Source organism: Uranotaenia lowii, chromosome 1 (genome assembly GCF_029784155.1).
Source record: "Uranotaenia lowii strain MFRU-FL chromosome 1, ASM2978415v1, whole genome shotgun sequence".
Classification (NCBI taxonomy): domain Eukaryota; kingdom Metazoa; phylum Arthropoda; class Insecta; order Diptera; family Culicidae; genus Uranotaenia; species Uranotaenia lowii.
Genome location: NC_073691.1, coordinates 85,599,178 through 85,612,300, shown reverse-complemented (window position 1 = coordinate 85,612,300; position 13,123 = coordinate 85,599,178). Strand labels below are relative to the sequence as shown.

At 39.3% G+C, this 13,123-nt stretch overlaps 1 protein-coding gene across 2 annotated transcripts in view; it reads right to left on the bottom strand.

Moving 5' to 3' along the window:
• LOC129738626 (mediator of RNA polymerase II transcription subunit 15) overlaps positions 1-11,824 on the bottom strand; it is an 82,836-nt gene extending 71,012 nt beyond the window's left edge. Inside the window, exon 1 of one of the 2 annotated variants that reach the window (XM_055729870.1) lies at positions 11,243-11,824. In XM_055729870.1, the coding sequence (XP_055585845.1) occupies positions 11,243-11,260 (18 nt within the window). In that variant the 5' untranslated portion in view covers positions 11,261-11,824. The remainder of the gene's footprint in view (positions 1-11,242) is intronic. The other variant, XM_055729869.1, reaches the window with a different exon arrangement.
• Positions 11,825-13,123: the final 1,299 nt, after the last annotated feature.

Here is a 13,123-nt window from a genome sequence, read left to right as displayed (position 1 = left end):
CGCGCGGGCGGTAGTAGTGCAAAGAGGCACCCGTCGAAATGTGGAAAATCACCGACAGCGGAAGAGGCAGCGAGTCCGAATTTTCCAGGAGAAAAAGCGCCGCCTGTAGGAGGAGGAGCTCGAGGAGCTGGAGCAGCTGCATCGTTCCCAACAAACACGAAAGTTCTATCAGAAACTCAACGCATCCCGCAAAAGTTTCGTGCCGCAAGCCGAAATGTGCCGGGATAAGGACGGGGGCATCCTGACGGACAATCGTGAGGTGATCAAAAGGTGGAAGCAGCACTTCGATGAACACCTGAACTGCGCACATGCATGAGATCATGAGAGGAGCCACTCCCAACGATGAGTGAGGTTAAGGAAGCCATTCGCCAGCTGAATAAAAACAAGTCGGCTGGGAAGGATGGCATCGCAGCTGAACTCATCAAAATGGGCCCGGACAAGTTGGCCGATTGCCTACACCGATTGATAGTCCGGATCTGGGACATAGACCAGCTACCGGAGGAGTGGAAGGAGGGGGTAATATGCCCATCTACAAGAAGGGCGACAAATTGGACTGTGAGAACTACCGAGCGATCACTGTCCTCAATGCCGCCTACAAAGTGTTGTCCCGAATCCTACTCCGCCGCCTAACGCCACAAACAAACAGATTCATGGGAAGTCATCAGGCCGGCTTCATGGAGGGTCGGTCTACGACGGACCAGATATTCACATTACGGCAAATCCTCCAAAAATGTCGAGAACACCAAGTCCCTACGCACAATCTATTCATCGACTTCAAAGCCGCATACTTCACGATCGACCGTAACCAGCTATGGAAAATCATGGACGAGAACGGCTTTTCCGGGAAGCTGATCAGACTGATCAAGGCGACGATGGATGGAACACAGTGCTGTATGCGGATTTCGGGTGAACTGTCGAGTTCATTCGAATCGCGCAGGGGGCTTCGACAAGGTGATGGTCTATCCTGCATGATGTTCAACGTGGCGCTTGAAAGTGTTATTCGACGAGTGGTAGGCGAAATGCGGGGCATGATTTTCAACAGATCCAGTCAACTTATCTGCTTTGCCGATGACATTGATATAGTCGGCAGATCATCTGCCGCGGTGGAAGACATCTACCGCAAACTGAACCGCGAAGCAGGAAGGATTGGGTTGATGATTAAAACGTCCAAGACGAAGTACATGCTAGCCTGCGGATTCGAGACCGACCGAACCTGCTTGTTCAGTAATAACAAGGTCACGATCGACGGCGACGAGCTGGAGATAGTCGAAGACTTTGTCTATCTCGGCTCACTGGTGACCGCAGACAATGACACCAGCCGTGAGATCCGGAGGCGAATTTTCAGCGGAAGTCGTGCCTACTATGGACTCCACAAGCAACTGCGGTCGAGAAGACTTAGCCCTCGCACGAAGTGTAACGTGTAACCTGTATATGACGCTCATTAGACCGGTTGTCCACTACGGGCACGAGACATGGATATTGCTCGAAGAGGACCTGCGTACACTCGGAGTATTCGAGCGACGAGTGTTAAGAACCATCTTTGGCGACGTGCAGGAGAACGAAGTGTGGAGGCGAAGGATGAACCACGAAACCACCACCAGAAGGTGGTGAAGGCTGGCCGGATACGCTGGGCGGGACATGTTGCGAGAATGCCGGACGACTGTCCTGCAAAACAGGTGTTCGCTACGAATCCGGTAGGAACAAGAGGAGCGTGGCGCAACGAGCGAGGTGGTTAGACCAAGTGGAGCGTGATCTGGCGAACGTGGGGTGCCCGAGAAATTGGAGAACGGTTGCCATGGACCGAGTGAGTTTCAGGAATTATGTTCGTCAAGTTATGTCGTGAGACGGTATACTATGTAAATAAAATAAATAAGCAGCTTCCGGGACAGGAGTTTTATACGGCAAAAGGAAGGGGAAAGATAGCAGATATTTTCAAGCACATGAAACTGTCAGAGTTCGCGAAGAAATATCTGGTTTGGCAAGCCATCTGTACCTGTGGCTTGAAAAGCAGCATTTTCATAGCTTCCGGGACTGTCAACCAAGAAATTTACGTGAAAGATTGTCTGCTGCCTTTCCTGAAGAAACACGGTTGTTCCGTACTGATTTGGCCGGTTTTGGCATCTTGCAAATACGGTAAAAAGGCCATGGAGTGGTACGTCTCTAATAACGTGCAGGTGGTTCCCAAGGACAAGAACCCTTCCAACACGTCAGAGCTCCGCCCAATTGAGAAATACTGGGCTATTGTCAAGCGGAACCTAGAGAAGACCAAAAAAACTGCTAAGGACGAGCAGCAGTTCAAGGCAAACTGGCTTTCTGCGGCGAAAAAGGTGGACAAGGTGGCTGTACAAAATCTGATGGCAGGGGTTAAGCGTAAGGCCCGACAATTCGGATTTGGAAAAGCGAAGCCTAACTGAATATTTTTCCTGAATTTTATACTAATTAAACTTGAAAAAGAAATTTAATTTGATCTTTTAAATAAACGATTTCACCGATTTACACGCGTTTTCCCTTGACCAAATACACTTATCACCCTTTAATCCGAAGCACCATGTTTCTAAAAACTTTATATAGTTATCTAGGTGTGCGCCTAAATGATTTGCCAATAGCAATAGGCATAGCATAGGGTTTTCAATGTTATTCGTGTTATCCGAGGTTTCACTAATCCGAAGTGGATTTTACTGCAATGTTTTTCTTAGAACATATAAACTGAAACTCTATTAATCTTCGTCATATAAGTGTAATTACTAATCAACTACTTCTTCATCTTCAAAAATATTTATAGTGCATCTAAACTGTTACTAAGCAACTGTTTAGTTTTGCTTCCCAACATAGTTTCGCGGGCTGAAATTGAACCACGCTCTGTACAGAGACAATCAACATCAACATTGATGGTGTAATGAAATTTAAACAACACCGTCACGCAGTGCCAACATCATCGGAGAACCCGAAATGATTTCGCCTTTGCCAGAAGCTCATCAATATTCATAGACCACCGGTTGCCACGCCGTGTCGTTCGCTTGCAATTCCCTGGCCATGATGCAGAACTTGGTACTACCTCACTAAGCGGAGTCTCCTCTCTGCAACCAAATGCTTCTAATGAACTCGTTACAATTGACACCGCCAGTCGCCACCTCACGCCTGTTCCTTCAGTTAGTCCATGGTCGTGGTTCCGTTTTTGGCCCGTGGTTCTGCAGCAGCCATCGATGATGGCGGGCGCCTAAGAATGAGAGTAAATTCAAACAGAGAAGTAATAATTGGAACGTGATGTCAACGCATAGACGCGGAATTTGCAGAACAACCACTGATAAGGAACAACGTCGGATGTTGCGTTTGCGATCCTTTTTCGGTATCATCATCGACTTGATTACTGGATGGCGTGGAGAACGTGTTGCATTTTGGCGAGAGCTTTGGCACAACATTCGATAAACAGCGTGAGGTTCTGGATGCAATGAGTTGTACAAATTCACAACCTTTTGATCAATTTTGTCCAATGGCCTGCAAGGAATGTTTTTATCAAATGATATATAACTTTTTGAAAAATGTTGAAACTCTGAATCACGAAAGCGTGTTTTCTGAAAAAAAGCTTATGAACAACTGAACTTTTTTGGCTCAAAAAGCCTCATATACGTTATTTTCTTATTCCTCAAAGAGCACAACATCACAGATATTAGCACCCAGTTGTGAATTTGCAAATTGAATTAAGGACTGTTCACGAAAGGAAGTGGAAACGGTTTTTTTTATGTTATTTAGTCAGTATACTAGATAGGATTGTGAACATTATGTTACTTTAAGCAAAATACGCGAATTTTCTTTTTTTTTTCGAAAAACTTGTATTGAAGCTGGTAAAGTGGAAAACATTAAAAGTTTTATATGTATTTTTTTATTATCTAAATCTCTGATGATACAGGCCATTCTAATTAATGCTAAAAATGTGGATAAGCCATTTATTTTTAGATGGCCAGTAGAATGGATTCGATCCTTTCTGAATTCGAAATCGATCAATTACCGCCAACAACGAACGACTATGCTTCGCATGGTGTGAATGTGATTCTAATGACTCCCATAAAACAACATTCCACACCCCCATTCGAGCAGAGAGAGAGAGAGAACAGAGTAAAGCAAAGTGTCTGTATAACTATCTATCTGGTCCATGTTGCCATTTGACTAAGCGACCTTGGGTGACTTGGCTAAGCCAGCCAGCCCGCAGCATTAACCCAACCCGAATGGAGTGGATGAATGAACGCGCGAAAAAAAAAATCGAACTCGCGTTCTGCTAACCAAATGACCAGAAGCAATCAGCAGTGCTGTGCTCCACTAAAGTGTAACCATAAGGTGACCACCTCAATTGCCAACCTCCAGCAGATTGGGTGTCGGTTTGAGAGAAACTTTAAGACCAATCATTCACGGAAGCATTTGGCCAGGGTGCTGGCTGGGGTCTTATTTCGAGAAAATTGAATTAATTTATAACGTGTCATTAAATGGAAGGCACCCAATACTTAGGCTGAGTCAGGGATTGTTAAAGTTTTCTTGATTCCTGGATTAAAAATATTGCGGTGAACTCTACACAATAAGCCGACAAAGAAGGTAAGACTCGATTCAGTACTTAGTTGTTATAAATGATTCTTTAAAAAAATCAAATATTTGTTCTTAATTCCAGCAGTGGAATGATTCCAAATTAAAAAAAAAAGAAACCAATAACGCGGATTTTAAAATGGTTGGCTTAGTTTCGATGAGGGTAGTGTACTTCCCCAAATTCAAATTTCAAGCTCTTGCCAGTATCATGTCTTTGAAGCTGAAGCTGAATTTACTGATCTTTGAGGGTTAACTAGAGAGAACTGGTTTTCGTGGAAGGGATTTTGCTATATGGAGCATTATCTCACAGGCGGAGGCGTGTACTATATAGTGGTTATTCAACTTTTACTTTCCAGAACAAACTTACCGATATCCAGACGGCAGTAGATTCGAGCAAATTCATTATCTCAATTGTTAAAAATAAGTCAAGTTTCATGATGACTGACGTGATTTTACGATTCTTTCGAATCTCAATTCAGAGATTCACGTTCAGTCTCATAGACTAAATTTCAGTCTCATAAGATTAAAATCGCTGAGAAACATTTCAAGTAAAAAATTATTTTTCAAATATCTTTCATCTTTATTGCACATCCCATGCTTACCAAAAGCTGTTGTCTATATTTTCAAATATCCTTCTCCTTAATTCTACAATCCATTCTTAGCAAAAGCATTTCAAATCTATAATATTTGAATTATTTACAGCATATCCTTCTCCTCTTCTCTACATTCCTAATGGAGGGTGTAATGTTAATTTCTCACCTCTATTCTCAATAAAAACATTTACTTACTGACTTTTGGTTTTCTCTAACATAAAATTTTATCTTTCAAATATCCTTGGTCTCAATTCTAAATTTCATTATTAGCGATGGCTTTTCAAATCTTAAAATTTAAATTTGTTCCTGCATATTCCTCATCTAATGCGAAAATATTTTTAGCAACACCCTTTCCAGTCTGTGCTTTTCCTGTCGCTCTGTTTTTTTTTCTACCCGAGCCAGAACAATCAGAAAAAAAAATAATAGAAACAGCTCCTAATTTGTGTTTATGTTTAACTTTGTCTTTGTTTACCACAGCAGGAACAATCCAAAAACATTCTTAGCAACAGCCTTGAAAATCTGCGCTTCCTTAGTCAATTCCGCCTATTTTCGCCGGAGGCCAATTCTAAACAAACAATCAGCTAAAGCAGCCTTAAAAATTTGCGCATCCTAAGTCGATCCAGTCCTTTTCCACCGGAAAGTCAAATCAAAACAAACAATCAGCAGCAGCAGCCTTAAAAATTTGCACTTCCTAAGCCAATTTCGTCCTTTTCATCCGGAAGGCCAAATCAAAACGAACAATCAGCAGCAGCAGCTTTAAAAATTTGTGCGTCCTAAGCAAATTTCGTATTTTTTCACCGGATGGCCAAATCAAATCAAAACAATCAGCAGCAACAGCCTTAAAAATCTGCGCTTTCTACTGAATTCCGTCTTTTTCCTCCGGAAAGCCAAATCATAACAACAATCAGCAGCCTTGAAAATCTGCGCTTTCTAAGCCGATTTGTCTATTTCTACCGGAAGGCCAAATCAAAACCAAACAATTAGCAGCAGCAGCTTTAAAAATCTGCGCTTTCTGAATAAATTCCGTCTTTTTCCACTGGAAGGTCAAATCAAAACAAAAAATCAGCAGAAGCAGCCTTAAAAAATTGCGCTTCCCGAGCCCATTTCGTCGTTTTCCACCCGAAGGTTCAATCAGAAAAAACAATCAGCTGCAGCAGCCTTAAAAATCTGCGCATCTTCAGTCAATTCCGTCCTTTTCCACCGGAAGGCCAAAGCAAAACCAAACAATCAGTAGCAGCAGCTTTAAAAATCTGCACTTTCAAGGTATTTTCCGTCTTTTTCCACCGGAAGGTCAAATCAAAACAAACAATCAGCAGCAGCCTTAAACATTTGCGTTTTCTAGGTCAATTCCGTCCGTTTCAACCGGAAGGCCAAATCCAAACAAACAAGGCCTAATCAGAACAAACAATCAGCAGAAGTAGCCTTAAAAATCTGCGCATCTTCAGTCAATTCCGTAAATTTCCACCGGAAGGCCAAAGCAAAACCAACCAATCAGTAGCAGCAGCTTTAAAAATCTTTGCTTTCGAAATAATTTCCGTCTTTTTCCACCGGAAGGTCAAATCAAAACTAACAATCAGCAGCAGTGCCTTAAAAATCTGCGCTTCTTAATCCAATCCGTCTTTTTCCACCGGTGGGCCAAATGAAAACAATCAGCAGCAGCAGCCTTGAAAATCTGCGCTTCCAAGTCTATCCGTCTTTTTCTACCGGAATACCAAATCAGAATTTTTTTTTCGTACCGCTGCCTTAAAAATCTTTGCTCGCTGTGCCAATCCGTCGTTCTACCGGAGGCCGAATCAGAAACAAATTTTTCGTTGCAGCAGCCTTGACAATCTGCGCTCTTTGTGCGTATTCTACCAATTACGCAATTTTTCTGATTTTACAATTCCTTCGAATCTCAATTATTGCTAAAAAAGTGATTTTCAGCATCAAACAAGTTTTATTGAAAATCAGTAAATAACAAAGTTAATTTAGAACCTTTGCACTGGTCGGTAGATTGATGAGAGAAATTTGACGTTTCAACGATTTTTTTTTTCATTTTTTATTCATTCTTCCTGCCCCAGGTTCAAACTTAAGGAATGTGTTGAATTTATTAAACATATTATTTTGCTTTTACTGTCACGAACCAGTAACAAACTGTCGTTCCATTACAAGCTCATTTTTTATATTCTCAAATAACGCTACAGTGAAATGCCCTCCATGAAGCAAAGGTATTATTGCGAGATGGCATTCGCTGATTTCTCTATAAACATTTTTTCAAATCCTAAAGTGTGGTTTTCTTGATATCCAAAAACAAACGGAGCCTGGTCGCAACAAATGAAATATACTTTTTCTTTACACAGTTTCACACATGATATATGTCAATAAAAACATTTGTTAACTGGCCCGTAAAATAAAAAAAAAATAAGATTTTGAAATCGCAAGATTGTAATTTTTCTGGATGATTTTTGAAAGGGTACAAATTATCACATTGATTTTCCCGATGGACAAAGTAATAATTTATTTTTGCTATCAACCCGTTAGGAAGATATTTTTTCAAAGCTGTTGAAAACGGTCGAATCCAAACGCAAAATCGACGACTTTGGATCTATTTAACATCGATTTCTCTATAATGTTTACTGTGGTGTCCATTGGCATTGGAGGTTCGGTACATTTTTTTTTCACTTCCATCGATGTTATTCAAAAACATATGCATTCCATCTGCTTCGTTGAAACGTTCTACGAGTTTTTCTCTCCTTAAATGCTGTTTTACTATTTCCGACTCTGGACTCGAAAATTAATATAGTTTTTATTTTTCTTCTGTGTGGCACTTTTTCAATGTGTGAGTCCTGTTCCTTTTTGTTGAAATTTTATTGAACTTTTACCTCTTCTGATGCCTTTGGGTGTCAAAACAGAAAAGGCAGAAGTTTTTGACAAATTATCTGATAGAATCTGTTTATATAATCACTAGTTTGGGTGTTTCCTGTTTCAATGAAGACCCTGGTATTTCTACTACTGGGACATCCTATTGTTACTGCGCAGCATACAGCGTCCACTTCTGGAACATGAGTCTTAGATATGAAGTCATCCATACGTACACTATCCACAGCGCCAATTCGATGATAGCTTTCAACAGGTCCATTTCTAGCCTGATTGAAAAAGTACTTCTTTATACAATCTACATCAGGATAAGCCCGATTAGTGTGGAATAAGGTGAAAAGTGACAAATGTGCTATAAACTTTTGAAGCATTTTCAATATCAATGGTTAAATACCTTCCAATTCCTGAAATTCACCTTCATGTTCTTTGAGAATTTCATTATAGATAAGAAAGCTATTTTGATAAAAGGGATTGCTTTCATAAATAGTTTTATAACCATCGTTCATATCTATTTCAAAGTTGAAATGGTGTCTATGGCTAGTCTCAGTTTCCATTACTTGATTTTCCATGACAATTTCCCTCCCTTGCATTTCAACAAGTTTGCTTAGTTCTTTCTTCTGATGGCCAGTGCTGATCTTATATTGAAATAAGCGTAGCAATTAGAGAACAACTTCAACATCATTCATATTTTGTATAGAAGACATTACAATCCGACAGTTAATGTTATCAGGATTGTCTTTTCTTATGAAAATATCTATATCCTTATACATTACTTATGTAAGGTGGGAACTACACCATTTTATGAATATTACATTATCTCGCAGATAGTCTTTATCGGAATGTATATCTTGATAGCAGTGTTGTAAGTATTCGATAATGGTCATATTGTTGAAAGCTGTCATACAAGCTCTTAACTCTGCCATAGACAGATCGATTATTATCGATTTTCTAAATGCTGAAAGTTTTTCAGAAGTGTTCCTCATGAAAAAACTCCCATCTGTCTTATAAAGATTCTATATTCCATGTGTCATCAATCTCGGTAAAAAATTGAAACCCAGTAAAATTTTTCGCGTGTTATCCTGTGGCATCAGGTATATCACAGTACAGTACAGCATTTGTTTACCTTTAGTAGATATCCCTTTGACTTCCGTCGCATCAAAATGAAAGTCTAGCAAGTCATCTCTTCTAGACAACAGAACAATCGCTTTCACTTGATTTGCAGTTATGAGAAAAATATTGGAAAGCTCATTGTCCAATGAGGGAATGCAAGAATCCTTAGATTCAGACATTAACTAACATTAATTATTGACTATATCTCTGTGAGCTTGATGGGTTTGTCTACCTTCAGCTGCAATCTTCTGTCCGTCAGAATAGGCGATTCTCAAATTTATATCCATTTCAAACTGTTGTTCATAACCTTTCAATTAAAATATAGCTTCCAATAGATGCTGTCTAGGAGTAATTCTGCTGAAGACGAAGATGTTTAGAAATGCTTCCTGAATCTCTGCACTGAACAACTTGCGGCTTCTCATGCTTTATCATGGGTCGTATGTCATCTCAAATGTGAAATACAACCGCGTCAGTAGCATGAACATCAACTATTTAAGAAAGGAAGTATTGTTTACAGCCTTTCTTCATACAGAAGTTATCGGTGAAAAGTGATGTCCTTTTTAGAAAGGAAATCTTAAGATTATGAACAAGTAAGCACTACTAGGCCAAGCGTGGTTCACCCCACAAGCAGAAAACTTTCAGTGCGAACGAACAAAAAGATGGTAAATATGTGATCGCCCAGATAAGCTACCATTAACTCAGAAACGGATCTATCGATGTGTAGCATTCTCAGTTTGTTATCATCGCGTTCGTTGCAGCGTTATTGTATTTTATTTATCTTCAGTGTTTCCGAAAACAACAATTATTTTATTTCATTTTTAGTTGAATTTGATTTATTTTCTGCATATCCTTCATCTCATCTCTACAATTACTTTATCGTTGAGGATTTGTTTTGGCAATTTTTATTATAATTTCATAATTACAGGCTGATAAAATCAACGTTCAATACTGCTTCGGTTGTAAATGTTAAAGCACTCCGATATTTTTTTCCTAAATTATTCAAACTAATTCAAAGCTACATATATGTTAATACAATAACTGAGATAACAACTTAAACGGAAAGTTAAACATATAAACATTTGTCGATTTGTTATCGTTTTGCGTCAACCTTTAAACGAGATTTAAATTTCTTCTCCTCTACTTCTCCTCTACTTATCTCAGGACCTTTTTTACTCAAGAAATCAATCCAAAAACACATGGAACAAATATTACTGAGGCTACGAAAATTATCATTTTCGAAAAATAGGACAATTTCCAGTTTTCTCATGTGTTGAGCTTCTCTTAGTTGTGATTTTGAAAACTGCTTGTCAAAATGCTAACGAAAAGTATGTCTTAAAATGAAATAAATGTCAAAATAATTTGCTCGCGTTTTCGATTGAGTGGGTTCTAAACCAAATATTCAATTTTGATTTTATATTTGGGTTGTATCAATTCGTTTCTGATCTCAGGTTTCGGATTCTGAATTCTGTTCAAATTTTCATATCTGAATCCTGATCCTGAATTCTGATTCTGTATTCGGATTCTGGATTCTGATTCTTAATTCTGATTCTAAATTTTGATTCTGATTCTGAACTCTGATTCTGAATTCTGATTCTGAATTCTGATTCTGAATCCTGATTCTGAATTCTGCTTCTGGATCGGCGGATTCTGATTCTGAATTCTGAAATCTGATTCTAAATTCTGATTCTGAATGCTGATTCTGATTCTGAATTCTGATTCTGCATACTGATTCTGAATTCTGATTCTGAATTCTGATTCTGAATTCTGATTCTGAATTCTGATTCTGAATTCTGATTCTGAATTCGATTATTGTCGTTTTAACATCTTTATGTCATTCGCGACTTATATCAACGATGCAGTTGGCGATTCCAATCATTATCAGGAAGCTTTTTGAAGAACCATACAACTACTGTTGTGTTTCAAATTATTCACATTTGTTCAAATAGGTATTTATCATCAAAACTAAAATTTCTGTTTGGAATCTTATGTCCTCTTGTAACAAAAAAACAACTTGAATCACTTCAATGGATGAATCTTTGTTCGTATCCTGCATTCAACAATGATGACAATGATGTTGATGAAGTTTCCACAATGATGCTGGTGACACATACCAATTTGAATCCAATCATGATTGCGTTCGTTACTTCTCCTGATTGCTTCTTTCACTAGCAAAGGCCACTAAACAACTGCGCACCACCCTCGATGCAAATCCTGTCAAGCTGCGGTTCAATTACTCGAGATCAATCTTTCCAATCGCGCGCTTCCCGCCAAGAGGCTGCTTCTACCATAGAATTTGTCCCAAACCGAAGGGGTTGCCGAATGCAATGGCTAGCCACTAAAAACTCACACTTTCAAGCAAATCCCACCCTCTCTCTAATGCACTCGCGATTCTTTTTTTTTTCTCGCCAAAGGCAGGCTCACGCTTTCAATCGCTAGAGACCACTGGCTTATCCAGAACTTGTTTGAACTATAGGTACCACACACAGGTCCCTTCCTGGTTCGGCTGAAAGCCCGGTCTAAATGCACTAGGTGACTACTACGCCGTTCGATTGAAAGGGTCTGGAATTCTTCGTCCACCACAATCAATTGTACCCGGACAAAAAAAAAACTAAATCCAACTGAGACCCGGGCGACAAACCGCGACGATCTCTGGCAATTGGGTACAAAATCGTTACTACTACTGAGCGTGTCTTTACCCCGCTCAAAAGCTTTTATACGACGACTACCTGCCTAAGTGTGGACCAGCTTCTGCGACCCCTCGTGCGCCCCGAAAAACATGAGACGCGCAAAACCAAATCTGCCGATTTGGTGGCTGAATTCGCCCGAAGGGGTTGCACTTTTTTTCTACTCTGGGTACCGACTACAACACTGCACAGCACGTTAAGATTTCGGTTAGGTATAAGGGTTCTAAAAGTATCACACTAAACCGTTCTCCCCAGGTGGAAGAACGTTTCGGTCATCCATGGGCGCCAATCTTTTAAGGGTTACGTTTCAGGAAGTTCTTTTTATGAAGGAGAACGGGAATCGAAGAGCTCGGTATTTTTTTTTAAATCATTATGCGAAGTGCATGAATCATCTTTTATTTCTAAATTAAGTACATATTTCTGGTGAAATATGTAACCAAAACATGAAAAATTAGATGACTTTTTTCAAGTTCTCAGCATTTAGAGAAACTTTCCCTTTCCTACCAGCCTATTCGAATAACCGGTGTGCATTGCAACGATTGCAACATTGCAAAAAATATAGAAATTAGTGAAATTCCCCTCAATCAGTTCTACATAGAAACTAACAAATAAATTTATCAAATCAAAAATTTTTTCTTCCGAATTTCATAAATCACTTTTTGAAAATTCATTGGTACAGTTTAACTTCAACATCAGTGATGCTCGCTGCAGAAGATCAAAAATATGACTTAAGAGTCTCGCAGAACCGCCCATTGTGGTATTTTATCCCAGGCTTAAGCTATATGAGGCTTCATAACTTCCAGCCTTTTTTAAGAGTAGACTTTGGCAGCCAAAATGGCCATGTCAGATTAGAAAAAAAAACTGATTGTATACATAAATTTGATAAGCCATGTACCTCATAATTCTCCATGAGGAAATTATGTACAAAATTGGTAAAAAAATGTTTTGTTTTTTTACTTAAAGATCAATAAAAGCCCTATTGATCTTTAAGTAAAAAAACAAAGCATTTTTTTTACTGTTTTGAACAATTTTCGGACGTTTCGTTGAATAACTTCCATCAATTTCTGCACAGTGGCAACACCAAACGTATCGCCCATTTTTCCACCACTTCGCCGTATCAGATGATGTTTTAATGGATTTACCACCCTATTTCAATTTACGCTTTACTATTCCCCTATATCTTTCGATGGGACGAAACTGAGGACAGTTAGGTGAACTATTTCTTTTTTTTTTCAAAAACATCAATATTATTCTGCTGGTATAATTCCAAAATATTCCCCGTGAAGGGCAGCTAAATCGGGCCAGAAC